This window comes from Aaosphaeria arxii (genome assembly GCF_010015735.1).
Source record: "Aaosphaeria arxii CBS 175.79 unplaced genomic scaffold BU24scaffold_4, whole genome shotgun sequence".
In the NCBI taxonomy this organism is placed as follows: Eukaryota; Fungi; Ascomycota; class Dothideomycetes; order Pleosporales; genus Aaosphaeria; species Aaosphaeria arxii.
In genome coordinates this window covers 1326275-1338957 of record NW_022983477.1, presented here as the reverse complement: position 1 = coordinate 1338957, position 12683 = coordinate 1326275, and the positions used below count along the sequence as shown (strand labels likewise).

The following is a 12683-nucleotide window of genomic DNA, read 5'->3' as shown; positions in this document are numbered from 1 at the left end:
CACCCACCATACACAAACACAGACACAGGCCAGAAGGGGATTAGTGTGACGAGTCTGTCTGTTCTTGGACTAATCAGCCATCGCCGGCGCCGGCAACTTTATTTCTCCACATCCACCATCTCCCACACATCCACCTCGTCCCATCTCCATCTCCATCTCCATCCATTCACCCTTCCAATTCACACTCATTCACTCATACGTACAATCCTCCATACTTTCACCTCATCTCATCTCATGCCATCCCGCTGTTTCGTCCTATCCTATCCCAATCTATTCCACTGCTTCTCGCACATTTATACGTTACTACTCATTACTTGCTACGCCAAACCCATATCCCTGACTCGCTCCCTATCCTATTCTATCCTATCCTATTCTACCCTACTCCGTACTATCAACCTACCTACCCTACCTTCCCACTAACCGCTAAACCTCCTGCACCTTCCCGTCCGCGACCCAACCTCACATCCACGCCAACATCAACCTACTCGTACTACATTCACCACCATCCACCTGTCACATCTACGGAGTACTTCCTCACCTTCTCAAGCACATATATATTGGGTACATATATAGACTACCTGCCTGCCTGTCTCGCTTTACCTTTGTATTCCCCTTGCACACCTCCCATCACCTCACCAACTCCTCCATATCAACTTTCCAACACCGCGTCTCCTTTTGCGCGCGCGACAACAACACAACGACACCGGCAACGACAGTGACTACTGATCTTCTCTGCGCGTATCAACACCGAGACAATCCGTCGGCGCGATCCAGGCCCATCTTTCTTTCTTCTCCGCCTTTCTGTTGAGTCCACACCAAGTCCAGAAACAAGCAGCACAAAGACAATGCAATCGCTGGATTAAGACGAAGCGCCATCTGCACGTGTCCTTGGCTTAGCTAGCCAGTAAACCTTAACGAGCTGTCCCTACATCGTTTCTAACGGCTCCCGACCACCATTTCACGACCACCGCACGCATCCATAGTTCCGACTTGCACTTCCGCTGCCCTTTCGCTAAATAGAGCCCTGGTATCTCCATCCGTCTGTCTCTCTCGCCCCGTTCCTCTTGCCTGTTCTTCGGCCCCAAAGGTTCCCCCGTTCAACCATTTCGGCTCTGATCATCACGTGGGCCTCTTTCCCCTTCACCACCATTCCCACAGGCACGGATCAATATTTGTACCTACCCATACCGTAGGTATTTATTTACGGTCCCTGTACATAGGTATCCGTCCAGGTATCTGCGATATCTGCTAGGGCGTGCTTTCTCCATAGTGTCTTGTTGGGCTACATCCACAGGCCTGGGCACACGATTCGCCATATATATCTCGACTATCCCATCCCAGTCTTTCCTTCCCAGTCTCCTCCTGTCATCCCGTCGCTGTTGGAACTCAATCCCGAACCGACATGTTCCCTCCATCATCTCGGCAAAACAATCAATTCCCTGTGGCCGCCCCTCCTCCATCGCTTCCACAAAAACAAGAGAGCTCTCTTCCACCCATCGCAAACCCAGCTCAGGATCATCCCGCCGCCATGAACTATCCACCACCTGTTCCCCAGTCTCAACTCTATGCGCAGCCTCCTCCACCACCCCCCAGTGAGATGCTCAAGCCATACAATGGCCGGAAAGGAGATCGCATTTACAAGTACGTTCTGTCCTCTCCCTCTCCACATTGCTGGCTGTCCCTGGCACGCCCTGGCGTCTTGCCGTGCGCAGAAGTCGTCATTGTAGTAGATCTTTCCACTGACCTGTCATATAGGCTGTCCGTTGAACAACAGCCAATTCGTGCGCGCATGTGCGGTTTTGGTGACAAGGTCAGGCTGCCCGCAAGCTTTCCGTCAATCCGGTGCAATGCTAATATATGCGGCCATTAACAGGACCGACGACCCATAACCCCTCCGCCTTGCATTAGGCTCGTCGTGTGTGACGCTGCCACCGGCAAGGAGATCGACTATCAGGAAGTTGACAGCACATTCTTCGTCCTCACTGTGGACCTGTGGGACGCGGAGGCCACCCGCGAGGTCAACCTGGTGAGGCACTCCAGCGGCGCACCCACGGTTAGCATCTCGTCTAGTACCACGACATCTTACCCCCCTCCACCAGAGCGTCCCATGGGCTACATGCAACAGCACATAATGCCTCCGCAATTCGACGCATATGGCCGGCAAGTTGGGCCTCCCCAGGCTGTAAATCCGTACGGCCCGCCGCAGATAGCCGGTGGCTACTACCAGCAGCCCGCTGCGCCAGGTTACAATCCATACAATGCCGCGACGTTCAACCCAATAGGCTTGCCCGTCGCCCCTCCGACAACCTCAGCCACTGGCATGTTCACAAGAAACCTCATCGGGAGCCTGACTGTCAATGCTTTCCGACTCACAGACACTGAGGGCAAGGTCGGGTTCTGGTTCGTTCTTCAAGATCTCTCCGTCAGGACCGAGGGCATATTCAGGTTAGTTTTTTTTTTTTTTGCAATAGATGGCGATTGGTAGCTAACGAATGACCACAGACTCAAGATGAACTTTGTAGACGTGGGAAGCGGTCAGAACAACAACACTCTCAACACAGGACGCGCACCGGTGCTTGCGACATGTTTCTCAGACCAATTCCAGGTCTACTCAGCGAAGAAGTTCCCAGGCGTCATTGAGTCCACACCACTCAGCAAGGCTTTTGCTAGCCAGGGAATCAAAATTCCGATTCGTAAAGATGGTCCGAAAACGTTGAGCAATCAGGCAGAATATGATGCAGACGACTAAGATGTCCAACTTGTCAGTGTAGGTAGGGCGCTTTAGAGTCGAGAACAACCGATGGAGTATCCAGTACTGTTGTTGATACCAAGAGACGTTTATATTTCAATCGTTAGAAGGATATCGGACAGGGCGGCGTTGGGTTCGGAAAATAGATGCTCCTTCACGTTCAGGTCAGGAGTAGGTTTTACGTTGGACCCAGGGCGGGTTTTCCCCTGTCTTGGTTAGTCATCCAACTCCCATGCGAGGTTGTTGTTATATTATGTTTTGGTTCGTTTGGTTTTTTGCTTCATGTCCCTTGAATGTCAAAGAGTCGTCGACGCATGATGCTTAGAACGGATTCCAGATGGAGAAGGAGACGAACAGATGGTGTGAAATCCGCCGTATGTGGCCGCACCGTGCTACCTTCTCGTTGCGAGACATATCATCTACATTTCTTTGATTGTACCACTTCTTCCAAGGGAGCCTCATCATGTATCTCCACGTCCAAGATGACAGAAACGTAATTGACTCACGTCCATGTCGCGAGTCAAGCCGGGTTAGGACAGGGCAAGGAGGGATGGGTGAAGGGAAAAGGCGCGAAGAAAGGGAGAGAGGACCTGATAACCATTGATAACTACCTATTATCACAATACTGGAAAAAAAAAAGAATAAACCCAAGCTCTTTTCCTGTGTGTGATCTCTCTTTGGAATCTGACTTGCTTTCTTCCAAATCTGAAATCCCCAACAGTCATCGAAGGCCGTCTTATTGATGGTTTTCTGTTTAACGTGGGATCCGTGGTGTGGTTGGGTTTTTTTTATGCTGTGTCGCCAATGGGAAATAGGAGATGGGATTATTCTTTCTCCTTCGTCTCCTCCTCCTCCCGTGACAAGAGTGAGGTAGGCGTACCCTAAATCAGGTCAAGAGGGTGGCGATGGATACAATGCCTAGGTAGATACTTCAAGTCTCGATCAATGCTCCCGTCCCGCCACACGAGCAGAGGGAAAAGATGCATTTCCGAACATATTACATGGTGAGTGCTTCCTTGGGATGGATATGATGCGCGTTGGACGTTTCCCAGGGGAACGGTGGGTGGATGGGATGTGTGTAAGGTGGACGGGTGGACGGGTGGGTGTACATATGTATGTATGTGCAAGATGGATGGGTGGGGTTTGCAACGTTGCGGGGTGAATGAGTGTGCACTGTGCGGAATGGTCTGTCTGAGGGGGTCTGCCCGCCCGTCGCTCTATCTGCATTCACGGCAAAGCCACCACAATCGAGGCAAAAGGATGCACGCATAGCATAGGTAGGATCGAGTGATTGTGCTGCAAAGTGGTCCCTAAAGCAGTGCGCAGGCAGTAATGGTCGCTAGCCCGAGTGGTCGAGAAGCGAATGGGCTTCCTTTTCCTTTCATCGACACCACCCGATCACAGTGTTGGCGCGCGCAGGCCTTTGTAATTATAGAATATACATTAGAAGCGATCCAATACTATTAGTTGATTATCCTAAGTCCCGAGAGAAGAAAACCTATAAGACAAACGCCGGATTAGGACGGAAACTGGAAAGGACTACGAACGATTAATCAAGCACGAAGCCAAGAAAACAAAATTAATGTTCAAAAACAAGAACAAGAGAATCAAAGTATGGACAAAGGGAAAAACGAAGGGACGACTATGAGGAGAGGATCCTCGCACAGACAGTAAGGATACAAAGTCCTCCGCTTCCGTCTCTTTCTCTAGCTGAATCCAGACGAAATAGAATCTTCGGTTTGACGACAGAGGGTAGGGAAGACTTGGACAAGACCTCGATGATTGCAGAGGATGGCTGGGGATGACGGTTACCAAGAGGAAGAAGACCACATCTCGACGCCCACGGCATGACCCGTAGGCTAGACAGACCTAAGTACCGTTAAAGCAGGCGAACGTCCCGATATTAAACGGGACATTATTTGAATAGAATACTGCATGGGACTCTCCAACACAGTTCAGTTTGTTGTAGAGTCCCATACGGTATCCCAAGCAGCATCAAGATAGTAGTCGGATTGTTCGCCTGGTTTAAAGGTAAGTCGTATGCCATTATCCTTGCAGGGTTGGTCCAAGCGGTCGTGCACCATGAATGCAAGGTTAGAACAACCTCTTTCATCGATCTGGTATACATCAGGATCACCTTGATACACGCCTGTAGAGCGCATATCCATGACCAAGTCCTTGAGGTGGGGTGTTGCCGTTTTGAACTCCTCTATGTAGGACCGAATGACTGCTAGGTACTTCTCTTCATACCAATCAGCATGATCTGGGATTGCAGTAGGGTGGAATGCAGTAGAATCGGACATGAAATCGTCCAGAATGACCAATCGCTTCAAACCAGGTGGTAACAATCCCCCGAGGGATGTAACTGCCTTCCTCTCACCAACTAACGTAGCCAACGATATCTCCATATCTGTTAGTGCAGTATAGGAGCAGAAGCTTCCTAGCTCCTGTTGCACTACATGTATAGTATCTTGATACACATACGCCATGTCGCCCACCGCCGAAGCATGGAAGCGCAAGAAAACAAGGGTGTTTCGTAAACCGTCAAGGCTTTCTTTAATTTTACCCAGGTTGCACATGAATTTGTCTTCAATTGCGCGGTCCCAGGAAAAACTTTTGAGTGCGGGGGTCCTCTGTAGCAGGAGCTTGACTGTGTCCTCTTCTGCCCACAATCCCTGGATTCGAAGAGTGTGGAGACGCGATAATGGTGGAGCCTGGTGCAGAAGAGTTGTGCATGGAGACGCCTGAGGGCGTACATTCTTTCCCCAACGATCAGTTACCTCAATGTGCCCAATGTTTGGAAAGTACCAAAAGGGGAACAGTATTTCATGTACTCTGCTTGGATGCCAGGATTTGTTGGACATTGAAGGCTCGGTATTGTCGCCACTTGTTCCATTAAAACACGTAATGTATACCGTTTCCAACCTTCCAAAATTTGACATCTGTCCTGCTTGAATTGCTGGATTCTGAGATGTAGAGTAACGTACATCCCTCCGCAGCGGAATAAACGGTGCAACGGAACAAGATTTTCCAAATCAGTATATATAAACCAGAAAAGCCATTCCAAGGACATTAATAACACGTCTAGCCTGTTATCTGTTCTGAATCTATGTACTGCTAATACTCTGATAGAAAATTACACAGTACTGTAGCTAGTAGCAATCGATCTCCTACAGGCGACATTTTGTGTTTCAGCTTGCAATCTTAACCTAAGCAATCATTTCAAGTTGATTTCGTATGTCGGGGATATATGGGATACCTTTAGATGTGTAATTTCATGTATCCGCTATTGATATGTTTGATTTCGATCTGTGGCGGTGATAATAATGTTTCTCCGTTGCGATGCCACCGCGTTGATTTGACGTGAGAACGTAGCGTGGTAGAGAAACACTTTGTCATCTGTAAAGATTACCCACGTGATTTTCGAGAGCATCACGTGAGCGTCTTCCTTTGTTCTATTCTTAGCACAACACTACGAGGATGGTGATCGTGTCCTCTCAACTCAGAGCATCTGTAACGACAGCAGACCCCAGTAACTATGGACCCGGCCAGTCATGCACTGGCTTTAGAACTACCTCCGGACGTTCGCGAAAGCATCTCTGCTCGGGCTAGGCATGGTAATGTCCCTCGTACTACTGTACATTATCGTTCCAAAGGACGACCCGCGAGAAGAGCGAAAGATGTAGGCCAGCAATACCTAACCCCTTCTGAGGAGAAAGCACTTGTCGAGTTCGTGTTACGTATGAGTACCAGCGGGTCTCCCATCCGTATAAAGTACATTCCCTCGCTTGCTTTTTGCATCGCCCGTAGACGTGCAACGAACCGACCCGCTGGCCCGCCACATAAGAACTGGCCACAGGCCTTTCGCCGCCGCCATCCAGAGATCAAATCGAGAAACAATAGAGCAATAGCCTGGGAGCGTCATGATAACAACATATATGATAAGGTGGCATATTGGTTCGATGTGATCGGACCAGAAGTCCATAGACCTGACGTCAGACCAGAGAATGTCTATAATATGGATGAAACAGGAATTATGCTTTCTATGCTCGGCTCTGTAAAAGTCCTTGTAGGTAAGGATGATCGACGAAACTATAGAGGTGCTGGTGTAAAGCGTACGATGGTGACTGCTATTGAGTGCGTGTCAGCAAGTGGTGAGTATCTGCACCCGATGATTATCTGGCCTGCCTCTACCCACCGGAGCAACTGGACCACATACCCTACTCCTGGATGGGTCTTTGCTCTCTCTGAAACAGGCTATAACGACTCTTATCTTAGTCTAAAATGGATGAAAGGAGTATTTGATCCTCAGACTAAAGTCCGTGCTTGCGGAAAACCACGAATACTAATCTGCGACGGCTTCGGAACACACGAAACCCTTGAGATTCTAGAGTTTTGCTTCGAGAACAACATAGTGTTATGTAGACTTCCTTCTCATACGTCTCATAAGCTCCAGCCCTGCGATGTATCAGTATTTGGCCCACTGAAGTCGGCATATCGAGAGCAAGTAGAACGACTTTACCGCGGAGGTTTGACGAATGTCAACAAGGAGCACTTCACTACCATCTACAGCCAAGCAAGAGAGAAGGCGATGACCAAGAAAAATATTCTTGCAGGCTGGGCAAAGGCTGGACTATTCCCATTTAACCCCGCAAGGGTTCTTCGCGACCTTACCAAGCCGGACGCTCCACTGACTGTTCAAGTAATCAGAGCAGAAGTAGCTTCTCGAGACGAGATCGTTCAAACTCCAGTGACACCCATGTCATCAGAAGCTCTGAAAGATGTGCTAAACCAGATTAAGCAGTGTTCTGGGCCTGATCAGCGACATGGTAAGCTCGTTCAAAAGCTTGCCAACGCCGTAGAGAAATCTCTTGCTCGCCAAGCTCTCGACCAGAACTACATCAAAGTCCTTAAGACTGTAAATAACGAGGCAAAGACTCGCAGAAGGACCAAGTCTGAAATACTTGGGAAAGCAAGGGTGATGACTTACGAGGACATCGTTGCAGAACGTGCCAGGAGGGATGCTGCAGCTCAAACTCAAGGCAAAGGCAAAGGAAAGCGTGGTCGACCACGGAAGGCTTCTATGAAGGCTCACAGTGAATCAGCAGATGACGTAACAAATGCTCTTCATTGCCAGACTTCGGCTGCCGATGCAAGTAAGCCAAATAATGGTGAACAAGATTCGTCTCAGCCATCAGCTGGAGTAGCATGGACAGTCGGGATACAAGTAGATCCAGCATTGGAGCCTTGGAGAGCACCTATAGCCCGAATGTGGTGATGATGAGATGTTTCAGACTGTAATTAGATTGTAGACTTGAGCGTGGGCGTAATTTGAACCTTTTTCATTCCTCGCTTTATGACTGTGTAATATACCTCACTACGTAGCGAGAGCCACTGCGTAGCGAGATGGAAACACCATTCTTGCATCATCATTCTCTTCTACAGATGCATATCAAAAACCGCATTCCGACATGGCGTTGGATCTCTGCGCTACCAGTCAAAGCCAGATAAGGCAAACCTGCCAGCGAAATTAAAACTTTCGGGCATAGAGAGCAAAACATTTGATATATACGAGTGAGACCTCTAATTTTGAAATGTTCCATTCCATTTAGCGTGGCTGCCGGGGCCTCCGTTAAGGACAGGAAGGGGTATCTCGGCTTTACCCCACGCATTACACTATTTTAGACATTCAGGCTAACCGTTGACGACAGTATCGGATTTAGGTTACTGTTAGCTCTGTGGTGCGTGATTTGGCTTATTTGCACTGTTTGCACTGTTTGTCTTGTTACGCTGTCCTTTGCTACCTGGAGGCAGTAGTTACGTAGCAATCTAGGATTGTTCGCAATTAATTTCATAAATGCATTAGGCGTGAACTAACATGGACAGAGCCACTAGAGCATTAAGTAGGGCGTACCAGATAGTATGCCCAAGACGTACCCGTTCCTTGCTGCACATACCAATGTTCCTACCTCTACCCTCCATCATCGTGACTGTGGACGACGCTTGCGAGAAGCTAAAGCGTAAAGCCAACGATACCTGTATGACTACGATGAGGACGCTGTTGTCGATTTAATCTTACACATGAGCGCCCTTAGACAGCCTGTTTGAATGAAGTATGTATTGCCACAGCCTTCAGTACTGCTCGCCATCGCCCAGCACCCTATAGACCACCGAAGCCTGAAGCCTCCCGGCGTGAACTGGGCGAGGGGACTCGAAAAACGAAGTCCGGAGACCGTCGCGACGAAATGTGGACCGCAAGATTGGAACCAGTATAACATCTACGACAAAGTAGGGCACTGGTGTAAGATAATAGGAAGGGAGCTATAAAAGCCTACTATATTATCGGAAAACGTATGTAAAATGGATTAGACTGGAGTCATGCTGAGCATGCTGAGCTCAATCAAAGTCCTTGTGGGTAAGAGTGACTAGGAAAGGTAAACAAGGCCGCCCTTAAGTCATTTGCCAATACTGCACTCCTTAAAGTTCAGAATAAGTTCTTAATCAAGATGAATGACGAGGGTGAACAATGTTGATCCGCGAAGTCAAAGATATTAGTAATGGGGAAGGGAGAGGGGAAGGTTATTCAATTCAAAGACCTTGTAAAGGCGCAAGCAGATCGTAATGCAAAGGCCGCGCTTATCAAAGCTTCTGCTGCCTTCGCTACATTTACAGATTTAAAAAGATATGCTGTTGCTAACGCAGAGCGCTTTGGTTTCTCCACACTTTTGCTTGCTCTGGGCATTTGTTGCAGAATTTCGCTTAGCACGCCTCGCTCGTGTAGTCTCGATATCATCATAGGTCATCAGCCTAGTAGTGACGGCAGCGGCAAGCTAGACAAGCAATCACTTTAGGCTGCATAGACAGTAGTGACGTTACAAATAACTCCAGTCGTGGTATGTACCAAAGTTGATTACCTAAAGCTAACGAAGGCAGAACATAGTAAGGGCTCCTCCAAATCGAGCATTAGTATGCATCAGTGTAGTCCAACTTAAGACTAACTAAAACAACCTTTCGACCAATGTCCTCTCTTGCCACATGTGAAGCATGTTTCCGGGCAATCTCGCGACCAATGACCAGGTTCTCCACATAAGAAGCATTTGTCAACCACGCGCGCTTTGCTTTTTCTACCCTGTTTTTGACGCATAAAGTGATCCTGTTTCTGCATTGCTTCTAATATCGCTTCGCCATCTTCATAGTCGGCAGGCATCAACCCATACGATGCCTGGAAATTTGCTCGGTAACCCCAACCCTTCCTAATTATGTCGTGCGTGTTGGGAACACTGCTCAAGGTAGGGCGTTGGTGGCGGCTCGATTGGCGTTGTGGAGACCGTTCGACCTTTTTCGTGCTGATATTATCATTGTGGTCTCGGTGCTTCTGAATCTCCTCTTTTAGCCGCCTCCTTGCATTCGGTATTCCTTCCCCATATATGAGTGGCAGGAATACTCCAAAGAGCCCTAGCAAACAGTACACAATGTCCTCCTTTACTGTTGTTGTGCGCAGGGCCACCCATCTCATCCGTTCCTCAACGCTGAAGTTGGCGAGACTCTGCCCTCCTAAAGCGCGGAGTGGTATCCCGGTGATATCATAGATCTCGTGTTTCAAGGATATCTTGCTACCTAAAAGTTTGCCCTCTCTCGAGAAGAATTCCACAATGGGGGGCGCCAAAAGCTCTTGTAACGTCCAGCCACGTGTGAACCATCGGCTGCATCGAAAGGCGGACGCCCATGTAACCCGCATAGTCGAGGCGTCAGTAACCAGCTCAGGCACTGAGACGTCGGACAGGTAGACGTAGCATCTGGACGCGCGCTGATACCACTTGAACATCGAATTGATCGCCGTACTGTGTTCGACGTATGAAGAAGTGTCGATACAGCAAGTATCTACCCAAAAGTAATGCAGTCTATCCACTGCAGCTTGTTCACCACAAAAACGAATCTTGTCAAATCCTGTCTTGTCCCTGCCTCTACCAGCTTTCAACTCTTCGTACGTGATTTCTTGATCTTCTGCCCAAGTATGTGAGAGGATGGCGTATGGCGGCGGATGGTCGTCATCGACAGACGTCAGCTCGAAGGTGTCCCCCGGCAGGCGGTGTAGAAGGCGCATCGTAGTAAGGGTAATTATATTATGTGATCGCGAAAGTCGTTAGCAAATACTGACAGGGCAGCAGGAAGTTGAGGCGGGTGGCTATCTATTCGGAGATCAAGCAGTTACGGCTGAACGCTTATGTATTTCTGGTCTTCAACCAGTCGCGCATGACTGCAGCCTGGTGCTCGAGCAACGGTATCACCTCCGCTGAGTCATCACGTGATTTGGCACATACTAAGTTAAGACTCCATTAAATTTCTCGTTACGTAGCGGTTTTCGCTACGTAGTGAGGTATGTTAATCCTCGTTGTTATGTCGAGCACTCATAACCACGTGTATTGACCGAGCACGTGACTCAGAGTAATAGTGATTGATGATTGGCTATCTTGTTCAGGTTAGCTGTAAGATTGAAAACTCTGTCAGCGCATGTTCACTGGACAATCTGTCCCGCAGGTACCGATCAATGTGGCGATCCCGAATCAATTGGACCGTACATCAGCCACGATAGTGCCGTATTAGTTTCAAATGATACGCAAGACTCTTGGATGTATATCGAATCTGTGCCGACATCTACAAAGTCGAAAAGCGATGATAGTGGGCTTAAGTTCTCGAAAGGCCAGCCGTAGCTATGAAGTAGTCACTTCGCAGTGATGGGGTTGAACACCCATGCCACCGTAATATTTGTATATAACGACATAGATTAACTCAGGAGTTGTCCTAGTATTATCCCTAGGAAAGTCTAAGATTATAGGAGTACCATTCTAGCTTAAGATAGGTACGAAGTCTAAGTACCTATGATTTTGTCCGCTGCGGGGGTTGTTCCGTTGCAAAGGGATATACGGTTATATGAGCATGGTTGAAATCCAGTAAATGGCGTCGTGGCCGATTACCTTGTCGATGCTCTCGCCAAGGGGACGACGGTATGCGTTGGGGGAGCGGACGAGGTCGAACATGTTCTTATCGTAGTCTTCGATTCCAGCAATCGCCCTGTGAGAACCCAAGTGTGGGCCGAATTTCATGTTAAGCACTTCAATGTTTCTGCAGAGCGCAAGGATTAGTGCGGCCATAGGACCAAAGCGTTGTTTAGATACAGCATTTGCCCATTGGTTAGGCTGTGGAAAACCTAAATCCCATACTCCCCATAATATAGAAGTGTAACTAAGATCTGAAATCGGCTTGCTAGTATTCTTTGGGATTATTTTCCACTGTGACGGCTTAATATAATCTTTGGCATGCTCCGCGTATGTTGGATGCGAGATTACATGCACCTGCTTGATGAGATCTGCGTATTTTGGTCGTCCTAGTAACGTTCTTAAGAGAAGTGCAGCTGTCCTTGAGGAGGATACCTTAATGCAGTAATAGATTCTGGGAAGAACTGTACAATAAAAACGCTTGCATGTTTTACTAATGTTCAAAATGTCGCGTGGCGATAAGTCAGATATAATGTCGTCAAGTAGTTCGTTGGGTAGGCTGGTTATAAGCGCCATCGATGGAAGATTGTGAAAATTAAAACGCAAAGATATGTGATATAGTCTGAAGTTAGATCTGATGGACAGGCGGCTCTATACCTTATTTATATACGGAGTAGTATACTATTATTTTGCCTTCGTCCACAAACGTATTTTGTCGTACAATCAGGCTATCGCTGTACGGAGATGTATTCTTATTACCCCTCTTCAATTCCAATAATAGTCCTGATGACAAGGACCCATCAAGGCCTCTTTCACGGACGCGTCGCAAATGTCAAAGCACACACATACATTGTTGCTCAAAGGTGAGATCAGAGAAATTTTTCTTCTTCTTATTTTTTTCTCAATAAAAAAAGTCGCATTCGGAAGAAGTCTCAAAC

The 12683-nt window shown here is 48.1% G+C and overlaps 3 protein-coding genes across 3 annotated transcripts; 1 reads left to right on the top strand and 2 right to left on the bottom strand.

Moving 5' to 3' along the window:
- Nucleotides 1–1528: 1528 nt before the first annotated feature.
- Nucleotides 1529–2749, top strand: BU24DRAFT_461916 (uncharacterized protein; the record flags this gene model as incomplete). Its single annotated transcript, XM_033531935.1, has 4 exons — nt 1529–1641; nt 1756–1810; nt 1874–2445; nt 2503–2749. The coding sequence occupies 4 exons, from the start codon at nt 1529–1531 to the stop codon at nt 2747–2749; spliced, it is 987 nt and encodes a 328-aa protein (XP_033384020.1).
- A 1955-nt stretch (nt 2750–4704) lies between these two features.
- Nucleotides 4705–5691, bottom strand: BU24DRAFT_408881 (uncharacterized protein; the record flags this gene model as incomplete). Its single annotated transcript, XM_033525885.1, has 1 exon — nt 4705–5691. One exon carries the CDS (start codon nt 5689–5691, stop codon nt 4705–4707), a length of 987 nt encoding a protein of 328 aa, XP_033384019.1.
- A 3198-nt stretch (nt 5692–8889) lies between these two features.
- On the bottom strand, nt 8890–10998 carry BU24DRAFT_441264 (uncharacterized protein). The gene is made up of 2 exons (XM_033530432.1): nt 10078–10998; nt 8890–9070 (listed from the first exon to the last, which is right to left on the bottom strand). The coding sequence occupies exons 1-2, from the start codon at nt 10851–10853 to the stop codon at nt 9028–9030; spliced, it is 819 nt and encodes a 272-aa protein (XP_033384018.1). The 5' UTR covers nt 10854–10998; the 3' UTR covers nt 8890–9027.
- Between the last annotated feature and the right edge of the window lie 1685 nt (nt 10999–12683).

Bases quoted from the DNA above. Each gene is read 5' to 3' on its own strand.
- BU24DRAFT_441264 (XM_033530432.1), bottom strand. From the start codon at position 10,853: ATGCGCCTTCTACACCGCCTGCCGGGGGACACCTTCGAGCTGACGTCT. The intron at 9,071-10,077 runs GTCTCCACAACG...AGGCTTTTATAG, and splicing joins AGCACGAAAAAGGTCGAACG to CTCCCTTCCTATTATCTTAC.